The 24,754-nt window shown below is 42.3% G+C and overlaps 1 protein-coding gene across 1 annotated transcript; it reads right to left on the reverse strand.

Annotated features, from left to right (window-relative positions):
- Positions 1–785: 785 nt before the first annotated feature.
- On the reverse strand, positions 786–17,769 carry LOC130869715 (carcinoembryonic antigen-related cell adhesion molecule 3-like). The gene is made up of 6 exons (XM_057762114.1): positions 17,706–17,769; positions 8,586–8,945; positions 6,342–6,701; positions 4,600–4,959; positions 3,796–4,140; positions 786–1,141 (listed from the first exon to the last, which is right to left on the reverse strand). Exons 1-6 carry the CDS (start codon positions 17,767–17,769, stop codon positions 786–788), a joined length of 1,845 nt encoding a protein of 614 aa, XP_057618097.1.
- Between the last annotated feature and the right edge of the window lie 6,985 nt (positions 17,770–24,754).

A 24,754-nucleotide genomic window follows, 5' to 3' on the forward strand; every position in this document is an offset into this window, starting at 1 on the left:
TTGCCATGTCTTTAAGTTAAGTCTGGCTGTCATCAATAGCCTGACCTTGGGATCTCCGTGAGCTGCATCTGTTATTCTTTGCCTGCAGAAAAGAATTTCCTAGATTGGACCCTCAAGGACAAAAACTGCCTGTCTCTTCTGTCCCTCTTCTTGGGGACCCTGGCCTTCCTGTGAAGTCTCTTACGCCCATCAGAAGAGTTGAGTTGTGTCCTGACACCTGTTCACTGAGACTCATGAGTAGGAATGCCCAGGTCACCTACCTAACTGTAGCTGTCATGACAGTGCATACCTGGTAGCACAATCTATTTAACTTGAACAGTCAGTAAAGACTTGTTCCTTGTTAGCTTTGACAGGAAGTCAAATTCTAGTCTTGAGGAGAAGATCTTTAGGATCAACTAAAGTTGCGTCTGGAACAGAAGTCTGAAGCTCAGGCTTCCTGATGCTCACCTCTCTGTGAACAGTCCATGGTTCCCTTAGTTAGGTCCTTCCTGACTGCGATAGGGTCTTGCTCAGGGCCATGCTTATGGTGACACACCAAGAATATGGGCTGAGGCTGACTGACATGCTTGGACTGTGACACCCAGCACACATCCTACTCTGCAGGTGGAATTTGGTATGGGATTCTGGTCTACATCAGTCTTTCTCCCCATTACATGTGTCCTGACTAAATGCTTAAACCCCAATGTGGGAACACAATGTAAAGAGGGGGCAGGCATAGTCCGCACTGGAAAGTCCTGGTGTGTAAATTGCTTTCAACCCCATCAGCACCCAGAGGTCACAAAGAATCACTCACTGTATATGTGGATGTGCCCATGTCTTTCTTGAGTTTCAAGCTGTATATTTAAGGTTCGTAAGGTGTAGAATCCAGTGTCCTTCTGGGTGACATTGTGGAGCAGTAGGGATCCATTGGGGTACACAGTCTCTCTACCACTGTGTGCAGGTCCCAGCAAGCTTCTATTAGTGGGTACTATGTACCATAAAATCTCATGGCTGTTGACAACGGCTACCCCTTTGTACCAGGAAAAGGCTCGAAGGTTCCCTGGGATATTGTGAACAAGTAGGAGAGCATTTTCCCCTTCAACAACATTGGATGGGACTGATTCAATGCTGAACTTGGTGATGGTTGGAGGTTGTCTGCAGGCTACAGGGGAGGCTAGAAAGGAAGAGAGACAAACTCATCAATACCGAGACCTTTGTCTTTGGTGATCAAACCCTGTGTACTGAGAAGCTCAGGTCCATCACTCAGTGAGGTGGGTGGGAGTGTCTTCCCAACTCAGGGAAAGTAAGGAAAAGACCTCCATGACCCTGGCACACCTGGCTGTGTCATTTCCTCTGTGTAGAACTCTCTCCCAAGGTGTCTCCTTGCTTACTGTCCTCACAGGCCTGCTCACACACAGAATATGTGTGGAGTGGGGTGCCTTCTCTCATTTCTTTCTCTAAGACCCCCAGTCTTCACCTTCTGACCTCTTTGATCTCCCCCTTCTCTAGATGTAGTCAACCCCTGAATTCACTTTAAGATGAACCTCCTGGTCTGTCTTCCAGTTCACTAGAACTGGGGCCTTTTTAGGAAAAACTAATATGATCCTTCTAGAAGGCCCGATGCCTGGTCAGGCTCAGATACATGTGAGCAGATGGAAGATCAAATGTCCATGGATTTGCATGTCCAGGTGTTTATGAAATGCTTATGTATGGAGCTACTGACATCAGTTACAACTCCAGCTTATACGAACTTGTGCATGTGTGGTGGGGAGTCGATGTGCGAGTGGGTATGAATGTGGGTGTTTGTGCACATGCTGTGTGTATGAGAGAATGAGGGCGATATCACCTAGATGGAGGTCTGAGGACAACTTGAAGGAGCTTTTCCTATTCTTCCATCTTAGGAGATTCCAGTTGTTCTTTGAGCACCCTCCCCTGACACCCTATAAGGCAGTGCTCTCACCTGAGAGCAGGAGCCACTACCAGGGGCTGCACCCTTTGCAGGGAAGGACACGGTGGACCTCTAAGATGGCAGCAGCCTGCTCTGTTTTCCCTCTGTGGAGAACAGCTTCTCTTCTAACACTCGCCTCCAAGCTCTGTAGCATCCCTCTCTCTGAGCTTAGCCTCCTCACAGGCAGGAGACCGTCCCAGGGTAATGTGACTATTGTCACAGATAGTGTTCAAGGACCTGCTCTGTCCCTTACACTCTTAGACTTGCCTGGTATCCCAATTGCCTTGTCTATGTGTGTGTTTCAGTTCTCCAGACCACACAGTAAGGAACAAAGTTAATAATCATTTCTCTGCCATCAGGCAACAACAGCTCATCCCAGGGCTTCCCTCTGCTATTTTTGCAACATGTCCTCTGTGACACAGAATCCCAGCAGAGCACCTAGTCTGCCCTGTGTTCTCAATTCTCTGAGAAGGTGGGATGTTCTCACTGCAGTAGAATCCCAGCAGAGCACCTAGTCTGCCCTGTGTTCTCAATTCTCGAGAAGGTGGGATGTTCTCACTGCAGGAATGTGACAGAGCTGTCTTCTAGAGCTGAAAGGGGACCAACTGAGTTATACCAGGAACAGGGAACAGAACCATTCTCGCTGGAGTCACCAGTAAGGGGTGACTTGTTGTCATATGGCCCTGGAGCACCTGTGTGAGGGTTTCATATGGGGGTGAAGCAGGAGGTAACCTGAGTCCTAGAGAGAGGATGTGACTCCATCGTCCTAGGGACAGTTTCAGAGGGAACCTATAACTTCTCGTGATGCCTGAGCTGTATCTACGGTCTCTCCATATCTTTCCTAGGATCCAGCCATCCTCTGTGTAGGTGAAATACCCATGAGAAGTACCAAGATGTAGGGAGTGTCAACCAGGATCCTCTGGTAGAGTAGTATGCTTAGAAACACAAGAAGCAGCCAGTAGATCTGAGAACACTGTCAGTGACCTCCACATCAGTAGGAACAGGGGTGTAAGCCAGGCTACAAATTATGCTTATGGCTCCTTGAAATACTTTTTTAGGTGTTGATTCTGTGTGCTTCTATAGCCACCTAAAGATGACCATGAGAACTGCAACTCATGTCTGGGAGCTGTCCAGATCAGTGTCTATGTTACTATTTGTCTGCAGGAGAGGATCCCAGAGCTGAACCCCAGAGGACAATCACAGAGGACAATCACTTACAAGGAGGACTTGTTTCATTTGTTCCTGCACTTGGGGACCTTCCTGTGAGGTCTCATGTGTCCATCAGGTCAGTTAAGTAAATGACCTGGGAACCTGAGCTGCTATACTCTTCCTGCTGTGTCTCTAAGATGTCCAGGTGAGGGCCTAACCATGGCTCTCATGGAAGCACACTGACTGGTTCCATATGCCAAGAAAGCCTTGCTCTCTGTCAACTCTAACAGTAGTAAAAATCAAGTGGTAACAAAAAGCTTACCTGTGTCATCTAGAGTCGAGCCAGGGACAATTATTTCCAGACAGGGATTTCTAGTGCTCTCTGTGAAGCACTAGACTTCATCAGCCAGGGACTGCCTGACTCCCATAGTGTCTTCCTGGGGACATGTGCATGGTGAGAGCTCAAAGTGTCTGTACTGAGGTTGTTATCCTGAGGCTGAGTTTACTCAGCACAGGTCCTCCACTTTGCAGGTAAAGACAGATGAGGAGTTCTGATCTATTGCTGTTTAATTACTCTATGTGTGTCCTGCAGTAAGGGCCCAATCCCCAGTGTGGGGCCACAGTGGGGGGAGAATAATCACAACCCAGCCCTGACAGATAGTGTAACGAGTAGCATAATCTACACTCAGCAGTTGGAGGCCGTAGAGTGAGTCACTTACTTTTCACATGGAGTTGCACATGTGTCATTTCAATTTTCCAATCTCTATTTATAGTTTCTAGTGTGTACAATCCTGCATCTTCCTCAGTGACATCCTGAAGCAGCAGGGATCCGTTGGTGTATACCATTGCTCTTCTACTGTGGGCAGGTCCCCAGGTGATGGAATTCATGGCTCTGTTGTATTCTGCCATTTTAAAGATCTGGATGCTAAGCACTCCCTTGTACCAGGAAAAGGTTCTCACATCTTCGGGCAGATTGTGAACAAGAAGTAGAACATTTTCCCCCTTAGCAGCATTTCGTGGCACTGGTTCAATCATGAGAAGTTTACAGCATGTAGAATGGGAGGCTGTAAGGAAAACGAGGGAAAAAATTCTTTGGGATCAATTTTGCTTGGTAGAAAGATGACAACCTCCAACCTGAGCTGATGGATTCATCATTCGGCCTAGATGTGCAAGCATGGGTACACTATCCCACTTTGTGGAAGTCAGCAACATGAACTCCGTTCCCCCAGGACCTCTATATGTAGAACTCTCTAAATAGAATTCTCTCCTCTGGTGTCTGCCTCCAATTCATGGGATGAGTCTCAGGAGACTGAACTGACTCAGACATCTTAGTCTGGGATAATTTCCATCAAATTCTTCCTTGATACATGGGGGAGTCAGATGATGGAGTCTGATCTGTGATCATTGTGTCCACCATGTGCATCCTGTGTACATGCGGACACAGTGCATAGGGGAGGGGGGGCCAGACAGTCTTATGTGACTAAGCCCCACCTGGCTCAGAGCAATCATAGAGAATCACTTACTGTCCACCAGGAGTTGCACATGCACTAATCCAATTTTCAGATCTGTACTCAGCATCCATAGAGTGTAAAATCTGGAGTCTTTCAAGGTGACATTCTGGAGCAGCAGGGATCCATTGTTGTACACAGTCTCTCTGCCACTATGTGCAGGGCCAAGCACACTTGAATTCGTGGCTATTATATGCCGGGTAACCTCAAATTTGTTGGACACAATCACCCCTTTGTACCAGAAAAGAACTCGTAGATTCTTTGGGAGATTGTGAACGACTAGAAGAACATTTGACCCTTCTGCAATGAAGGGCGGCACTGATTCAATAGTGGTCTGCACAGAGGGAGGAGGGCACTCATGGGTCAAAGGGGAGCCTAGAAGGGACAACAGAGATTGATCAATATGGGGCATTTATATTTGGTTAAGATGTGTCCGTGTGTCCTAACATCATTCAAACTAAGTGTGTGAGTGTCTCCCTGTCCTACTGGGCAGAGGGCAGCCCATGATCTCCATGTTCTCAGTGTCTCTGCACATGTCATTTCCTCTGCATGGCACTCTCTGCTTAGGTGTCAAAAAGGCCCTGGCCCACTGCCCTCAAACCCCTGCTCACATTCAGTGTAGATTGGTGTTAGAGTGACACGTCTCTGACCTCTTCCCTTATACACCCTGAATCTTCACTCTCTGACTCTTTTTGTTGCTGTTCTATTGCTCTTGTGCTTCCAATAAACACCTAACTTCACCTTCGAGTTTTCTTTATTGGCCTGTCTTCAAGTCCACTTAAGAATAGTTTCGTGAAGACCAGGGCTAATCTCACATTTTTAGAAATGTATGCTACCCAGAAAAGATTCTGACCCCTGTGGAGGATGAATGAATGAATGAATGCACGAATGAGCAACCAATGTTTCAAGATCCAGCATATCCAGAGTTTTATTTATGAAACTCTCAGCTTTGTGGCTAGTAGATACCCCAGTTTGATTTAAGTTTTTGCATTTGTTTCAATTTCATGTGTGTGTGAATGCATGCAGGTGTGAACACAAGTGCATTCCTACATAGATGTGCATATGTGCAGGTGTGTGCCACAGTACCAAATGTGGGACCAAGGACAGCTTTGAAGAGTAAGAGGGCTGTCTTCTTTCATCATGTGGGAGTTGAGGATTAAGCTCATGTCACCTGGCCTGGCAGAATTTGCCTTCACTCATTGAAACACCTCACTGACCCACCCAGGTCAGATTCTTCTCTGTGTGACCCTGTTATAGTTGAGAGCATCAGTCTTCAGAATATAGTAGCCAACATAATCACCACTGAATAGAGAACACTCTGGATTTCATCCCTACTCATTACCGTTTCCTGTTCACTGAGAACTTTCTGCTGCTGAGCCTCTGTCCTCCTCTGTGTCATCTCCACTGAGGGAGAAAGACGACACCTTGATTCTTCTTCAAAATCTTGTCCTCCTTGGAGACTCCACCCAGGACCTGAGTGCTCTCTCTCTCTCTCTCTCTCTCTCTCTCTCTCTCTCTCTCTCTCTCTCTCTCACACACACACACACACACACACACACACACCCTCCTCTCTGAGGGTGGAGACAAATGACATAGGTTGATCTATGGCAGCTTGTCTCCACCATGTGTGTCCTGCACTGAGTCCTCAAAATTCAACAAGGGGACACAGTCTGGAGGGGAGGTATGCACAATCATGCATGACAGTCCTGTGTGACTATACCCCACCCAGCACAAAATGATCACAGTGAATCACTTACTGTCCACCTGGACTTGAACATGTAATACTTCAACTTTCAGATCTGTACTCAGAGTTCGTAGGGTATACAATCCAGCATCTTTCTCAGTGACATTCTGGAGCAGCAAAGATCCATTATTGTACATCGTCTCTCTACCACTGTGTCCAGGACCCAGGATGCTTAAATTTCTGGCTATTACGTGTCGGGCAATCTCAAGGTTCTTGAATACAACAATTCCTCTGTACCAGAAAAGGGCTAGAAGATTCTCCGGGAGACTGTGGACAAGTAGAAGAACGCTTGACCCTTCTGCAACTCTGGGCGGCACTGATTCGATAATGGGCTGAGCAGAGGTGGGAGGGCGCCCACAGTTCAAAAGGGAGTCTAGAAGGGAAGAGAGTGATGTCCATCATTATTTGCATTTGGTTAAGGTAGGGCCCTGTGTCCTGAGCAGGTGTGTCCGTTGCTCAGACTAGGTGTGTGGGTGAGTGTCTTCCTGTTCTACTGTGTGGAAGTGAGTACATAAACTACATGTCCTCAGTGTCCCTGAACTTGTCATTTCTTCTGTATGTCACTCTCTGATCAGGATCACTGCCTTCAGACCCCTACTTACATTCAGTGTAGACTGGTCTTGGGGACATGTCTCTCTGACTTCTTTCCCTACAGACCTTGACACCTGACTCTCTGACTTTCTGTTGCTTGTGTTCTTTCCTCTTGTGGTTCCAGTCAACACCTGACTTCACCTAGCTTTCTTTACTTCAGTCCACTAGGACTAGGGATTTGTGAGAACCTTTATTAATCTTATATTTTTTAAAAGAAATGATGCCTAGGGAAACCCAGACACCTGTGGAGAATGAATAAATGAATGATGTTTCAGGACCTTCTATACCCAGGGATTTACTTAAGAAACTCATAGGTTTGGGAATACAGAGTTGAATTTTTCTATTTGATTTGATTTTTTACTGCTCATTTATGTTTGTGTGCAAGGGCATGTCTCAGGGTGTGGGAGTGGGTGCAGGAGTCAGTACCAAGGTGGAGGTCAGAGGACTTGTGTTCATTAGTCTCAGCTTGCCAGACAATGAAGCAAATGCTTAAGTGTATGGAATCACATCTCTGGTCAATACCAGCTTGATTTTTTTCTTTAAGACAGCAAGCTAAGAACATCAGTCTTCAGAATTCTGTGGCCATGCTTATTAAGTTTGAGTAAGAACAATCCCTCTACCCCTTACTTTTTCATATTCATCAAGAATAAGAATAAGTTTCCTGCTGCTGACCCTCTGGCATGACCTGTGTCTTCACCACAACAAACCCCAAGACTCTGCTCATGTCCTAGTCCCCCTTAGGAGACTCAAGCCAATAGGTCAGTCCTCTCCTCTCATACTGTCAACTCGAGGTCTACTCGTCTGTGAGCAAGAGTCCCTGATAATCAGTGACCCTTTGCAGAGGGATACAAGGCTGCATCTCTAGTCTCTGTGACCTTATCTGTCCTCCCCCTGTAGCATGTCTGCTCAGCTGTCCTTCCCTCACCTGAGCTGAGCCTCCTTCCCGACAGGAGCATCTCCCAGAGTTCCATGGGCTGTGGGTATTCTCTTTTTAAAACATTACTCTTCCCCCTTACTCTCAGTGCTGCTCCATAACCCTCTCTACTTCTCTCTATGTTTCAGTCCTCCATACTACATGGTGATCAAAAGGGCTGACGAGCATCCCTGTGCCTTAATATGACACAGATCACCCTGGGGCTGCCTCTGCTGTGTCTTGGCCCCCGAGTCTGTCAGAACTAAGAGGGAGCCTCTGCACTCCCTGTGGAACAGAGAAACCCATCTGGGCATCCAGTCTGCCCTGTGTGTTCTCAATGCTCTGAAAAGATGGAATATCCTCTTAGCAGGAAGGTGGCAGGGATGTCTGTGAGGCTTCAAAGGGACTGGTGAGTGATGCATGGGGAAGGGGACAGATCCATTCTCACTGCAGTCATCACTTGGTCTTTCTCAGGGACACATTCCTGGTAAGAACCTCTAGAGTCTAGACAGAGGCTGATATTCTTGGCTGAGTTACCTGCCATGCATCCGCCTGTGTGCAAGATGAAGTTAAGTGAAGGATTCTGATCTATTGCCATTATTCTTCACAATATGTTTCCTGCATTAAATGATTAAACACAAACATGGGGACACACGCAGAGGAGAGGTAGACAGAGGCTAGATTTGACATTTCTGTGTGTGTCCAGTAGAATGAACCCCACCCAACACCCAGAGTTCACCAAGAATCACTTACTGTACACGTGAAGGTACGTGGTTGTTATTGATGAAACTCCTACTTGTCCATTTATGGTTCGAAAGGTGTAGAATCCTGTGTCCTTCTGGGTGACATTGTAGATCTGCAGGGATCCATTGCTGTACACTGTCTCTCTACCGCTGTGTATGGGCCCTGTCACACTTAAACCCTTGTCCAATGAATATAGTGCAATTCCAAGGCTCATATTCCTCACCCCTTTGTGCCAGACAAAGGCTAGAAGATTCTCTGGTAGATTATGAACACGTAGAAGAACATTTTCTCCTTCAACCACTTGGGGTGGCACTAATTCAATGGTGACTTGGGCAGTGGTGGGCAGGTGCCAACAGGTTAAAAGGAAGGCTAGAAGGGAACAGAGAAAAGCCACCAATATTGAGCAGGAGTGACACTACTCACCTTGATGGAGGTGAGCAACATGACCTCCATTCCCCCAGAGCCTATTATTTGCTCTCTGTGGAATTCTCTACTCAGGTTCAGTTGACCACCCCCCCAGTGTCCCCATATCCCTCCTCACATAGTATATTTGGTGTGAGGAGCAGTGCCTCTCTGACTTCCTCTTTTAGAGGGTTCTCACTCTGAATCTTTTCTCTGTTCCCTGTGTGCTTTCAGTCAGCTCCTGACTTTATTTTCTGGATGCTCAAATGTCAGGTCCACTAGAAGCAGGATTTTGTGAGGACAGGGATTAGTGTGACCTCTTTGGAAGGTTCACTTCCTGGAAAATATTCAGGTAGCAGTAAAGAGAGGAAAGAAGGAAGGAAGGAAGGAAGGAAGGAAGGAAGGAAGGAAGGAAGGAAAAAAGGAAGGAAGGAAGGAAGGAAGGAAGGAAGGAAGGAAGGAAGGAAGGAAGGAAGGAAGGAAGGAAGGAAGGAAGAAAAGAGAAATGTGTTCTATGGGTTTATCTACTTAGTTGTCAGATTTGGAGCTAACAACAATTGTTATACTCAAGTGTGATTTTTTTTATATTTGCTTATGTACTATAATATAAATATTTTATATTTGCTTATGTATGTCTCTGTGAAGGCATCTATTTCAGTGTGTGCAAGTGTGGGTGTATGCCACAGCAGCTGCATGGACAAAAGTGTCTCAGTGTGCCCATGTGCGGGTGCACACAACAACATCTGTGTGAAGGGCAGAGAAGAACCTGCAAGAGCCTGTTCTCTCCATTACCCTGTGGGAGCTGAGGACTGATTCGGGTTGTCATGTCTCCACACTGAGCCATCTCGTTGGCCCAGCCCTGCTGCAGGAAGGTTTACAGTTTGTCATTACCCACCTACTGGGGTGTGGCCTCTTTTACTATTTACCCGGATGACGAAGCGTGTCAGGCCCTTCTCTCACCCCCCTGATTTCCGTTTCCTTGTTCGGATTGTTTGGATCCCATTTTCCATCCACCGTTCAAGCAGAGAATTCTGATTCGTGAGTTTTCCCCCTAAATAAATACTATCTATCTCTCAGTTTTGAGCTAGTGTGGGATTTATTTTAAGCGTCGGATCGCTCCCCCATCACTTGGTGCCACGTATGTTTAAACTACCTGCCCACCAGGCTGGAGGCTTAGTCCTTCCATGGCCCGGACAGATTTGCTTTTTCCTGAACAGTGTTTTTTTCTTTTTTAAAATCCCCGTCAAAACAGAGTTTGCAGCAAGGTGGCTGGAGCGCAAGTAGAAGCGCTGTTTGCCAGCCGCTGCAACCCCGGCGTGTGCTGCTTCTGGGTTTCTGTTCTCTACCCCTGGACACTGGGCTTCTTGCTCTGTGTATGGAATTGATTTGATTACATTTGATTTGTTGAGCAACTCATGTTTCCCAGTCTTTAAACACTAAAACACCCTTGCATTGAGTCTAGTCGCAACTTTGAAACAGCGCCATCTGCTGGATAACAGGTAACATGGCAGATTTCGTTTCTAATGGAACTTTCACTGCTTTCTTTGCTACCACAATGGATTGTATTACACAAGGCTTATATGACTATGGAGGTACCTCAATTTATTGGTTACTAGGTTTTAGTTTTCTTCTCAATATTCTATCATTAAGAAAGAATATGGCACTCTTAGGAATGATACAATCTTTACAGTCTAATAATGAACAGCTAGTTGACAGGATTAATATAATCAAAAATCAGAGGTTATCTGAACAAGTGGATACTATGATAGATGGAATTGATTCCATATCTAAGGGTACTAGGAAGTTATCTGAAAGGATTCATACTGTTGAATTTGACATTCAAAAGTTACCACAAAGTTTTGATAAGTGACAGACAGAATGCTCCTTCAAGATGGCAATCTACATGATATCCAAGAAAAGTTCAAGGAGGAGCTGTTACCTTTAAAGGGAAACATTAAAACCTTGGAATCGCAGGTGCAGAACGAGGACCAGAAAATTGATGCCTTGGTGAAATCACTAGAAATATATAGAGGTCAAGAGATTCAGGCTTTACAAAAGACAATGATAAAAAAGATTTGAAATGATTGAGGAAATTATTGGAGCTGATGAACAGAAAAAGAAGGCACCAAGACAGGATGCAACATCACCAGTGGCTGTCAGAACTGGCTTACCCAGGGTTTTAGCATCCTACCCTTTAATTTACTCTGACAAAACAATCAACTTCTAAATGCTCGAAGGGAGCCAAAGAAGGTAGATAGACGCCAATAGAAATGAATGATCTAAAAGAAATTAAGAAGCTGTTGTAACTTATGCCTTGCATTCCACATTTGTTAAGGAGATGATAAAAACTTGGGCCTCTAATGTCAGAGCTAACCCCATGATTTTTCTCAGTTAGTTTCAGCAGTCCTGGATGATGGACCTTCATTAATGTTTGGAATGTATTTCAGGGAGGAATCCAAAAATAGGAACAACAGGAAAGAGCAAAAGATCAAATTCTTGGAGAAGATCGTTATGCTGACCCACAGGTCCAACTCTTTATGACGAAGAAATCTTGTCCCTATGCCACAAAGCAGCCTTAAATACTTGGGACAGGATTCAAGAACTAAGAAAAAGAATTGAATCATATACCAGTGTTAGGGACAGAAAGAACCTTTTACTGACTTTTTACAAAGATTAACTAAGGCTCTACAAATAGGAGTAACAGACCCAGAAGCTAGATGAATAATTCTTGAATCTCTGGCTTTTGAAAATGCAAACTTAGAATGCAAAAAGATAATTAGGCCTTTAAGGTTTAGATCAGCACCTATAGATGAATGGATTCCACAGACAATGAATGTTGAGACATTTGACTATAATGATAAATCTTGGGTAGGAGAAGCGATTTCCAAAGCAATGAGGAGACATCAAATTGCCAAATGTTTTAATTGTGGTAAAATAGGACATCTGAAAAGGGATTGCAGGAAAGGAATTTCTGGGAATAATAGCTCCTCCGGGAATAGCAAAAGTAGGAGACCCCAGCCTTCAGGTATATGTAGAAGGTGTGGTAAATGATGACATTGGACCAATGAATGCAAATCAACAACAGACAGCCAAGGCAACTGGATACCATCTGGAAACTCCTTGAGGGGCCTCTCACAGGCCCCCAACCCAAAAGTGGCCCAATCATTTCCAGTAACTGTCGAGGACATGTAACATTAGAAAAATTAGAAAATCCAGAACCATCTGTAAAAGACCACGCTATTCTAAATGATGGCATAAGCATGAAAGATAAATTAAAAATTCAAATAGGAAATAAGAAACATATATTCTTGCCAACTTCTATAAATGATCAGAGACCAAAGCTAAGAGTGCATATAAATGGAATTGTGATTGTTGGCTTGATAGACACAGGAGCAGATGTGAGTATCATCACTCCAAGAATTGTGGCATCCAAATTGGCCTTATCAAGAGGCAGATGTTCAATTACTAGGAATTGGAACCATATATCAAGTTACACAAAGCATGAGATGGATTGACTGTATTGTGCCAGAAGGTCAAAGAGGAAAACTGAGGCCATATGTAGCTAATATTGCGAAAAAAAATATGGGGCTGTAACCTGCCACAGCAATGGAATACCCACATTAACATTCCTGCAGTCCCAGGAACTCATAATTCTGGGAAGGATGTAATAAGGTACTGTGCACAAAGGTCACCATCCATTCAGGCTGTATAAGAACATAAAGCAACTAACAACCCTTTAGAGGCACCAACAGCCCTACCTTAAAAATGGTTAACTGAAAAGCCAATATGGATTAAGCAATGGCCTCTAGCTGAAGATAAATTGCAGGCTTTAGAATGATTGGTACAGGAGCAATTAGATGCTCACCATATTGAGGAATCAACTAGCCCTTGGAATTCTCTTCTGTTTGTTGTTAAAAAGAAATCTGGTAAATGGAGAATGGTGACAGATCTAAGTGCTGTCAACAAAGTAATTCAACCTATGGACACTCTACAATCTGGAATTCTTCTGCCCTCCCTATTACCAAAACCTTTTATAGTTATTGATTTGAAAGATTGTTTCTTCACTATACCTTTACAAGAAAAAGTATAGAGAAAAAATTGCCTTCACAGTGTCTACTTACAATAATTCTCAGCCTACTCGGAGATATCAGTGGACTATCCTTCCACAGGGGATGCTCAATATCCCAACAAACTCAATACTTTGTGAGTCAGCCTTTGGAAATAGTACATAAGCAATTCCCTAAATCTATAATTTACTATTACATGGATGAAATTTTACTTTCTGATTCAAACATGGATACTTTAGACAGAATATTTGAAGAAGTGAAAGAAATTTTGCCAAAATGGGGATTGCAAATTGCTCCTGAAAAAATACAGAGAGGAGATTCTGTCAATTACCTAGGCTATGAAATAGGTTTGCAGAAAATTAGGACCCAGAAAACTTAAATTAGAAGAGACTGGCTGAGGACTCTTAATGATTTTCAAAGAATGTTGGGAGACATTTCCAGTCTATGACCTACTATTGGGATAACACCTGATCTAATAATTCATTTAAACAAAACCATAGATGATGATAAAGATTTGAATAGTCCCAGAGAATTAACAGCTGAAGCAGAAAAGGAATTGACAATTGTGGAGGAAAAATTACAGGAGGTGCATATGGATAAGGTGAATCCAAATCTTAATTGTATTCTAGTCATATTGCCTTCCAAAATTTCTTCTACAGGAATTTTAATGCAGAGGGACAATATTATCATAAAATGTATCTTTTTACCACATAAACCAAGTGAAAAATTAAGAAAAAAAACTTATGTGGAAAATGTCTCCTAATTAATTATAAAAGGTAAATTGAGACTTCATCAACTAGCAGGTATAGACCCAGCAGAGATTATAGTGCCTTTCAGTACTGATGAAATAAAACAGTTATGGGAAGACAATGAACCATGGCAAATTTTTTGGAAGAAATTAATTGTAATTATCTCAAAAGTGATAGACTTAACCTTATAAAAAGAAATTCTTGGATTCTTCCTGAATGTATGTGATGTTCAAATAACTGGAGCCCATACATATTATACTGATGCAAATAAATCAGGAAAGGCAGGTTACAAATCAGAAGAATTAAGTAAGGTGGAACAAAGCCCTTGTAATGGCAGAGTTATATGCCATTCTCATGTTGCTAAGGGATTTTAAAGAATCTCTTAATATAGTTACTGGTTCACAATATGCAGAAAGAGTTATCTTGCATGTTGAAACCACTAAATTTATACCAGATGATACAGAATTGTCTTTATTGTTTATACAGGTTCAAGGCATAATCAAAAATAGGCTTTGTCCTATATACATTATACACATCCGATCCCATATGGGTCTCCCAGGTCCTCTAGCACAAGGTAATGCAGAAACTGATCAGTTATTGATTGGAAGCATGTTGCAGACCTCAGAATTTCATAAAAGAAAAAACATCACATCAATAGCAAAGGTTTAAAGAAAGAGTGTTCTATCACATGACAACAAGCTAAGGAGATTATAAAGAGATGTCCTACTTGCTCTTTCTATAACCAAACACCGCTACCTGCAGGGACTAAGCCAAAGGGTACTCAAAGGCATGAAATCTGGTAGATTGATGTGTTCCACTTTGCAGAATTTGGAAAGTTGAAATATGTACGTCACACCATTGACACTTATTCAGCCTTTCAATGGGCAACTGCTTTAAGCTCAGAAAAGGCTGATTCTGTAATCACACTTTTATTAGAAGTTATGTCCATTATGGTTATAACTACACAAATAAAGACAGATAATGATCCAGCTTATGTCTCTAGGAAAATGAAATGGTTTTTTGTTTATTATAATATTAAGCATGTTACAAGTATACCACACAATCCTACCAGTCAAACAGTTATAGAAAGATCACAATAAAGGATATGTTAAACAAACAGAAAGGGGTGGAAAATGGTCCCAGAAATAGATTACATAATGCTTTATTAACCTTGAATTTTCTTGATGTTAATGAGAAAGGGACAACAGCAGCAGAAAGACATTGGATAATGGAAAAACCTGCAGAATTAAACCATCTGGTTTATTTCAAGGATGTGCTGACCTCACAGTGGAAGCCAGGAGATGTGCTGCATTGGGGAAGGGGTTTGCTCTTGTTTCCACAGGAGAAGAAAAATTGTGGATACCATCAAAATTAATAAAGTTTCAGTTTGAAGAAAAGAAACCTCTTGGAAAAGAGAAATGATAGCTCATTCACAATGATGATAACCATACAGGTGATAAGAAAAGTATATAAGATAGGGGTAGGGCTCTGCTCTTGTCTTTGCAGGAAAACACTCATCTTCTAAAAATTCAAGGGACGCTAAATGTTTGAATACTGACAGGTGGAAAAATAACCACCCAATAAGGATCATCACGAAATTTTAATATGTTCCGTAAGCACAAATGTTGTATGTGTATGTGTATTTGTATTTATGAATATATAGAACTGATAGCTGGTTTTGGAGTTGGACATTGGCTCGGTCACTCTCTAATTCCAAGCCTGTTGTTAAGAGAAAAGCCCAGAGTTTCTGTCTCATGTCAGGAGCCATGATATGGGACAGAAAAAAAGAATTTAGAAAAACATTCTACTTTTCTTCATATCTATTTTTGTCTTTATCATACCTTTCATTGAATATATACGTCTATATAAATAATGTTTAAGTTTTCCACAATGAACAATGAATTTTCCTGCAGTAATCTTTGAAGTTTCCAGGAAGAAGATGGGGCCCCACAACAACTCCACCTGGTTTATAAGACATCGTGATGCTGATAGCTCTACTACGAGACCTGTTTTGGGTACCAGCTGCACAAGATAGTACCAACTTGGTTAGCTTAAATGGTGCACATTTTTACAATGTTCTGGCCAGACCTCCACAAAATACTCAGTGACTATTTGCAACTATACCAGACATTAATCTTGAAACTTATCCATCATTTTACTTTCACAGGATCCCGTAGAAAGAACATCACCCCCATGACAGCTGGAAGTAATTCTAGAAGACGACATCCCCTCTCCCAGCAAAGTTTGTCCTTAGGGTTAGGGACATCATTTAGGGGTTGATTATAATTGGTATATGATTGAGCGTTGGGAGAGGAATTTTATAGACTCAGGGATCTTTTTGAAAAAAAGGGAAAATTGGATGGGATAATATATTGGTATGAGCTTACTCACACTAATAATATTAGTGAGTAATAGACTGAATACATGTGAGTTATTATTTATAGACAGTTACATTGGTATAGATTCTTGTATAATGATACGAAGTTAAATTATATTGAATAATGTATGCATGCATGCATACTTCTACCTCTGTTTAAAACATTTTTATGTATTGATATATTTACCATATTGCAGTGTACATTTCTACCTCTGATCAAGATACTTATACATTGTTTACATTTGGAGGTCATTATCCTCATTTATTGCACAGCTGTTTATTGTCTTAATCTTTAAATTATATAGGTATTAAGAATTATAGATCAATAGTCTTCTATGTTTGTCATACTTATAGTTAGACTAATCAGGTTCATTAGATATTCTGCATAGATAGATAATCTTCAACCACTTCAAAGAGATATAGAAAATGGCATTTAAATAACTTAGAGTTCTGTTGAAGTGAAACACAATTGCTCCTGGCAGCACAGATCTATTCCAGAGAGAATGTTGAGCACTGAAGACACTCCAATTGTAGCTTGTTTTCTTCTTTGCAAAAACAGACCTCAACCACTGACAAGATATATAGTATCCGGAAATGGATAAGCAGGACTGTCAAATCTTGCCAATACAAGGTTAAGACCATTTTGAAAAATTTCTTGCCTTTGAAAAATGGTCTGCCAGTTTTTCTAGGCCTTAGCCAAAGTTGCTTGTCCAACCTTGCAGATGGGACTATGGGTGATTGTCCAGGTAGCCAGTTGTCTCTGTCATTTGTTGCACGTTTTGGAAATTGCTTGATTGCACTTCCTACTCAATCAAGTAACATTGTTTCCCTTCTCGGATTTTTGATGGAGTTGAAGACTAGACAATTGTAGTTACTTCCCTCTCATGACTTGGCCAAGTTATTTATTATACAAGACTTAAGCTAGTTAGAATAGGATATTTGTTCTTATTGTATATGATTTTGTATTAGGCTTAGAAGTCTCTTATTTAAACAAAAGGGGGAGGTGATGCAGGAAGGTTTACAGATTGTAATTACTTGCCTACTGAGGTGAGGCCTCTTATAATATTTACCCAGATGCCAAAAGACATCTGGCCCTTCTGGTTTCTGTTTGCTCATTCAGATTGTTTGGATCCCATTTTCTATCGACCTTTCAAGCAGAGAATTCTGATTTGTGAGTTTTCCCCCTAAATAAATATCTATCTCTAAGTTCTGAGCTAGTGTGGGATATTTTTTAAGCATCCGATCGCTCCGCCATCACACCCCTGCTTGATTTCTGTTTGGAGAACCACACTTCAGAATATTGAAGCCAATATAATTGACTTTGAACGGGGGCTGTTGGAGGCATCTCTCTTCCCCTCATCATCTCCTATCTGCTGAGAGCTGCAGGCTGCTGAGCCCCTGTCCTTCACTGTACCTTCTGCTCTATAACTGCAAACAGAAACCTCAAGTCTCCTCTGGGGCTTCTTTCATCTTTAGGAGACTTCAGGCCTCTGAGTTCTCCTCCCCCACACAGTCAGAGAGTGGGTACACTTACCTGTGAGCAGGAGCCCCTGCCAAGGGGTACAATCCTTGCAGGGAATCTCAGAGCACATGTCCATCTCTCTTCTCACTGTGCTGTCCTCCCTCTGAGGAGAAGAGCTTCAACTCCAACACGGCCCCCAGGTTCTGCTGTCCTTCCCTCGCTTGAGATGAGCTGCCTCCCAGGCTGGAGCACTGCCCAGAATTCAATGGACTCTGGGTGGTGGGGTCTGTGTCCAAGGCACTTCTCTGTCCCTTCCACTCTTAGTGCTGCCCCACATCCCTCTCAACTTTTCTCTCTTTATGTGTCTCCATCAAGCAACTCACAGCTGATAAGCATCCCCATGCCCTCAGAGAAAAATGGCACTTCCCAGGGCTAACATCTGCGGTGTCCCTGCCTTGATTCTGTCAGCCCCAAAGAGGGAATTACCTCAGGCCTGTGTGTTCTTGTGACACAGAGACCCAACTGAGCACCTAGTCTGCCCATGTTCTTAGTGCTTTGGGAAGGTGTGACTTGCCCCCAGAAGAAGGTGACAGAAATTCCTGTGATGGCTGGAAAAGGACAAGAAGGATGATCAATAGGGTAGAATATCAATTCTTTGTAACAACATTCACCAGTCAAAGTTCTGATTCAGGAGAGAAGCCCAGGAGCAGTTAGTTGTGTGAGGAGTTTCGAGTACTTGGTGTTGGGAAAAAGGTGACCTGTGTGTCCTGGAAAGGACTTGGGCTCCCTCTTCCTATGGAGGGTTTCAAGGCAACTCTTAGTCAGGGTTTCTTTTGCTGTGAGGAAATAGTGAGACAAAAAAGCAAGTTGGGGAGGAAAGGGTTTAGTTGGCTTACACTTCCATATTGCTGTTCATCACTGAAGGAAGTCAGGAAAGGACCCCAAACAGGGCAGGATCCCAGAGGAGATGATGCAGAGGCCATGGAGGGCTGCTGTTTACTAGCTTGCTGAATCTTCTCTCTTACAGAACCCACAACCACCACCCCAGGGATGTCACCATCTACCATGGTCTGGACTCTCCCTCACTGATCACTAATTAAGAAAATACCCTACAGCTAGATCTCATGGAAGCATTTCTTCAACAGACATTCCTTCCTCTCTGATTATTCTAGTTTGCATCAGGTTGACACCCCAAGCAGACAGTATAGCAATCTTCCAGGATCTGGTGTTGGTTGAGTTCTGTGTTGGGTGACTCCAAGTGTGGGAGCCCATGTGTGACTCAGTTTCCATCTGGAGTCATTTCTGACTTGAAGAAGTCATTTGCATTCAAGTTTGCCCTCTCCACGTTTTTTAATAACCTTGAGAGCTATGAGAGACTTCTGATTTAGCCCACGAGAAAAAGGACACTCTAGTAGAAACTCTACTGATGATGGCAAAACCCAGGAACATCACGATAGAAAGTAAGGCTGTTTCCAAGCAGCAAGCACATGTTGGAGAAGAGACTGCTCACTCAAGGACAGGAATGATCTTGTAGTTAGATACTGATTGACCATCTGTGCTGTGCTTTGTATATACGTAAGTTTTGTATATAAGCTGCTTTTGTATAAGCAAGTTTTTAAATAAAGCAGGCTGTTTGGCTGCTTCAGCATAATCAGACAGACCTCCCGATTCTATCTTGTCTTCTGTTTCTTTCATCTGACTTTCCTTTGACGTTGAGGATCTCCTATCCAAGAACCCTAGGTGACTTTGTAGGAATAGGCTCCTACACCCACATTTTCTCTGATCTTCTTAGAAAACTGCTGCTCTTAGCCTAGGTGATTCCCCTGCAATAATCCTGCCTTTCCCTATGAAATATACCATAACTGAGGGGACTCTCTGGTTCCCCAGTAGAGGGGTTTTCTCAGACTAAACAAACAAACAAATGAAAACATCAGACTGTTGACAGGGAACTTGGGGTTAATACATACAGGATGAAAACCAGTCTGAAAGACTCAGGGAAACAATTTTCTGATTGTTGAGTGTGTGTTCCTGATATTGCCCTCTGGGAGGAATATCCCAGGGAGAACTGTAATATCATGTGTAGGGCTACAACAGGCAGGGTCAACAAGTCAACTGTGAGCTGCCCTGAAACCCTCAGCAGAGGGGGAATGCAGAGCCTGTCATTCTTATCACTATGCTCTCTGGGACTCATAATTCCATCTAGTGTAGGAAGTGTCTAGACAAGGATCAAGATTTGGCCTGAGAAGCCCTGGAATAAAGTTGAAATAGTGTTTATTCAGAACATGGGCATCCTTGTGCCACCCAAAATTTCAAAGACTTAGGACTTTCAAGATTTATCTTGAGACTCATAGGAGAGGACACTAGTGTAGGAGCTGCAACTGGATTCACTACACAATCTCTGGTGACCAAACCACTCATTATTTCTGCCCACAGGGTGATACGGTGGGTCTGCTCTTGAGGTCATAGAACATTGATTCCAAAGGATTTATATTCTGCTTTTCCTTTTCATTAATTTTTAAAATTTATTTTACATACCAAAGCTTCCCTTCCTTCCTCTCCTCGCATTCCCTTCCTTACCTCTTTTTTATCATTCCACCCACTGCTCAGAAAGAATAAGGCCTCCCATGTGAGTCAACAAAGCATGGAATACCAAGTTAAAGTAGGACCAAGCTCCACCCCCTGCAGCAAAGCTGATTGAGATATCAGACCATGGGGAATAGGTTCCAAAAGGCCAGTTCATATGCCAAGGATGGGTCTTGATCCCACTGATAGGGGCCACAAACAGACCAAGCTACACAACCAATACCTACAGGCAGAGGGCTTAGGTCTAACCTATGCAGGTTCATAAGCTGTTGGTCTAGAGTTTCCCTACTATGTACTCCCATAAGCCAAGTTTCCCTATCATGATCTTTGCCCTCTTGCTTATTTAATCCTTCCACTCACTCCAGCTAGACTCCCTGTGCTCATCCCAGTCTTTGGCAGTGGAGCTCTACATCTGTTTCCATCAGTCACTAGATGAAGGTTCTATAATAAAAATTAGGATAGTCACCAACTCATTATGTGAGGCCAGTTCAGGCACCCTATCCACTATTACTAGGAGTCTTAGCTGGGGTCATCCTTGTGGATTCCCTAGCACTAGGTTTCTCTCTCCCCCATAATAACTCCCTCTACCAAGATATCTCTATCATGCTCTCCCACTCTGATCTTCCCCCAACTTGACCATCCTGATCTCTCAGATTCCCATCCATCATTCCTTCTCTCTCCACCCTCCCCACCACCAGTTCACCCAGGAGATCTCATCTATTTCCCACTCCCAAGGTGATCCATATATCCCTCTTAGGGTCCTCCTTGTTACCCACCTTCTCTGGGGCTGTGGATTGTAGCCTAGTTATTCTTCGTTTTACATCTGATATCTACTTATGAGTGAGTATATACCATGTTTGTCCTTCTGTGTCTGAGTTGCCTCACCCAGGATGATTTTTTTCTAGTTCCATCCATTTGCATGAAAATTTCATTAAGCCACTTTTTTTTCAACCACTGAGTAATACTCTATTGTTTAAATGGACCACATTTTCTTTATCCATTCTTCAGTTGAAGGATATCTAGGTTGCTTCCATGTTCTGGCTATTCATAGCAGGAATAATACTGCTATGAACATAGTTTAGCAAGTGTCTTTGTTATATGATTGAGCATCCTTTGGGTGTATACCCGAGAGTGGTATCACTAGGTCTTGAGGTAAATTGATGTCCAATTTTCTGAGAAATTGCCATACTGATTTCCAAGTAACTGTACAAGTTTTCACTCCCACCAGCAATATAAGATTGTTCCCCTACTCCACATCCTCTCCAACATAAACTGTCATCAGTGTTCATGGTCTTATCCATTCTGACGGGTGTAAAATGGTATTTCAGAGTCATTTTGATTTGCATTTCCCTGATGATTAAGATGTTGAGAAATTCCCTGAATGTCTTTTGGTCATTTGAGATTCTTCTGTTGAGAATTCTTTTTTTTTTTAAATTGAATCCTTTAGTATTTTGATGTCTAGTTTCATGAGTTCTTTTTATATTTTGAAGATCAGCCTACTGTCAGACATGGGGTTGGAGAAAATCTTTTTCCATTCTGTATGTTGGCATTTTATCTTATTTGACCAGGTTCTCTGCCTTATAGAAGCATTTCAGTTTCAGGATGTCCCATTTATTAATTGTTTATCTGTGTCTATTCATGGTGTCAGGAATTAGTCTCCTGTGCCAATGTATTCAAGGATACTTCCCACTTTCTCTCCTATCAGATTGAGTGGAACTGGATTATTCTGATTTATTTTGATCTATTTGGACCTGAGTTTTGTCCATGATGATAGACATGGGTCAATTTTCATACTTCTACAAGTTGACATCCAGTTATGCCAGCACTGTTTGTTGAAGGTGCTTTCTTTTTTCCCTTGTATAATTTTAGTTTCTTTGTCAAAAATAAGGTGCTCATAGTTGTATGAATTTATGTCAGGACCTTTGATTTGATTTTATTGGTCCATGTGTCTGTTTTTATGTCAATACCAAGCTGTTTTTATTACTATAACTCTATAATAGAGAATGAAGTCAAGTATGGTGATACTTCCTAAATTCCTTTATTGAACAGGATTGTTTTAGCTATCCTGGGTTTTTTTGTTTCTCCATATGAAGTTGAGTATTGTTCTTTTGAGTTCTGTGAAGAACTGCACTGATGTGAATTGCATTGAATCTGTAGATTGCTTTTGATAGATCACCATTTATACTATATTAATCCTATCTATCAAAGAGAAGGGAAGATCCTTACATTTTCTGATTTTTTTTAATTTCTTTCTTCAAAGGCTTAAAGTTCTTGACATACAGGTCTTTCACTTCTTTGGTTACAGTTACCCTCAAATATTTTAGGTTATTTATGGATATTTAAAGGGAGATATTTCTCTGATTTTTCTCAGCCCATTTATCAATGGTATGTAGAAGGGCTACTTATATTTTGAGCTAATCTTGTATCCCACCACATTACTGAGGGTGTTTATCACCTTTAGGAGTTCCCCAGTAGAATTTTTGGGGCCACTTAAATATACTATCATATCATCTGCAAATAGCGAAAATTTGATGTCTTTCCAATTTATATCCCCTTGATCTCCTTTTGTTGTCTTATTGCTCTAGCTAGAACTTCAAGTACTATATTGATTAAATTTGGGGAGAATGGACAACCTTGTCTTGAGTCTCATTTTAGTGGAATTGTTTTGAGTTTCTATCCATTTAATTTGATGTTCACTGTCAGTTTGCTGTATATTGCTTTTATTGGATTTAGGTATGCCCCTTGTATCCCTGATATTTATCATGAAGGGGTGTTAGATTTTGTCAAAATTTTTCAGCATCTAATGAGATGGTCATGTAGATTTTTTTTCTTTCAGTTTGTTTACATGATGAATTACATTGAGAGATTTTATACACTGAACAATTCCTGCATCTCTGGGATGAATCCTGCATAGTCACGGTGTATTTTTGAAAAATATTTTCTTTGCTTCATTTTGCCACTATTTTATGAAATATTTTGCATCACTATTTGAAGGGATAAAGGAAAGCCTTGTTCTTTCCCTTCCAGGAGGAGTGACAGTAGCACACCAGAAAACACCTGGTTTTCTGTGTAGGGTGTGTTCTGGGGAGTCCTGGAATTCAGCAGAAATTCTCCAGGGGCAGGTGGCTTAGTTCTAGAGTCAAACCTATCTGTCCATTGGTTTTCATGTCCTGGACAATATGAGCCAAAGGTCTCCTCGAGCTGCAAATGACCAAGATTAACATCTCTGAAAAAGAGTTCCTCCCCATTTCACACATACCTGAGCAAACATTCATAATAGAAAAACTGGACACATAGCTGTAGACAGATAGCTGGTGCTTCATGTCTGCCAAACACAGACTCTGTGAGCTTCACATAACCACTGTGTTTGCTATGCCTCAGGATTCCAGTGATAACACACATAGTGTGTGACTGTTGGCATGATAATAAGATAGACTCAACTATCAAGAAGGACCTGACACTGGGACAGGACATCTGTTACTACTTGCATTCAGGAGAGAGTTCACTAGACCTAATCCTTGAGGACATGCAGTCATGTAGAAGCACCCGTGTCCTCTAGTCCTCCCTTTGGGGATGCTAACTGCTCTGCAAAGCCTCATAGCCCATCATAACAATTGACTAAGAGCCTGGGCATCTGTGTAGCTGTGTTTACCATGCTGAGACTCAGAAGGGCTTGCCCTGGTAACTTAGCCTAACTATGACTCTCATGATAACACTGGCTGGTTCCATGATACAGGAGATTCAGAGAGCTGATAAATCATTATTCTCTGTCTATTCCAACAAGTCAGATTCCAAACCTGTCCACACTTCCCAGATCACCTGGAGTCAGGATTCTGGGACAATGATCTGAAGCCAGAACTTCAGGTGGTCTCCCCATCTAAAATATTCCACAGCTAGACCTTCCCTGAACCCTAAGGGTTTTCGTGGGCTTAGGTGTCTGTTGAGACCCACAGATCTGGATTTGTGTTTCTCCCTCATACGTCCTGCTCTCAGCAGGCTGAATTCACACCAAAGATTCTGCAATTGCAGTTTGTCCACACTGAACATGTCCTGCATCAAATGCTCAAACACCAATAAGGGCAGAAAATACTGATGGGTAGTCAGCATGGTAAAGAACTGTCATTCCTTGTGTGCAAAGCTGACACAACAACCCCTAGTCCCCAGAGGACACAAAGAATCACCAACGCATACATAGCAATATACATGAGCTTCTTCAGTTTCAACCTCAGAATTTCAGATTTGAAGGGTAAAAAGTCCTGTGTCCATTTGGATGGCATTCCCAAACAGCAGAGATCCATTGATGTGCTTTGTCACTCTGCCACTGTGTACAGGTTACAGCATGCTTTAATTGGTGGTTATTACAAACTGTGCCAGTTCATGGCTGCTAGCAAGAGTTACCATTTTGTAACAACAAAAGACTTGATTATTCTTTTGTATGTTAAGAACAATTATGCTGCAGGATAATGCTCTTGTACACTGTAAAGATTTGTCACTTGTATTGTTAATAAAGCACTGATTGGCCATTAGCCAGGCATGAA

The sequence above is a fragment of the Chionomys nivalis genome, chromosome 2 (genome assembly GCF_950005125.1).
Source record: "Chionomys nivalis chromosome 2, mChiNiv1.1, whole genome shotgun sequence".
Lineage (NCBI taxonomy): Eukaryota > Metazoa > Chordata > Mammalia > Rodentia > Cricetidae > Chionomys > Chionomys nivalis.

What these genes read in the sequence shown, in the direction of transcription:
- LOC130869715 (XM_057762114.1), bottom strand. Translation starts at nt 17,769, where the DNA reads ATGGACATGTGCTCTGAGATTCCCTGCAAGGATTGTACCCCTTGGCAG. An exon ending in GCAGGGGCTCCTGCTCACAG is followed by an intron (nt 8,946 to 17,705) that starts GTAAGTGTACCC and finishes GTTCCCTTCTAG; the next exon opens with CCTTCCTTTTAACCTGTTGG. An exon ending in CACGTACCTTCACGTGTACA is followed by an intron (nt 6,702 to 8,585) that starts GTAAGTGATTCT and finishes CTTCCCTTCTAG; the next exon opens with ACTCCCTTTTGAACTGTGGG.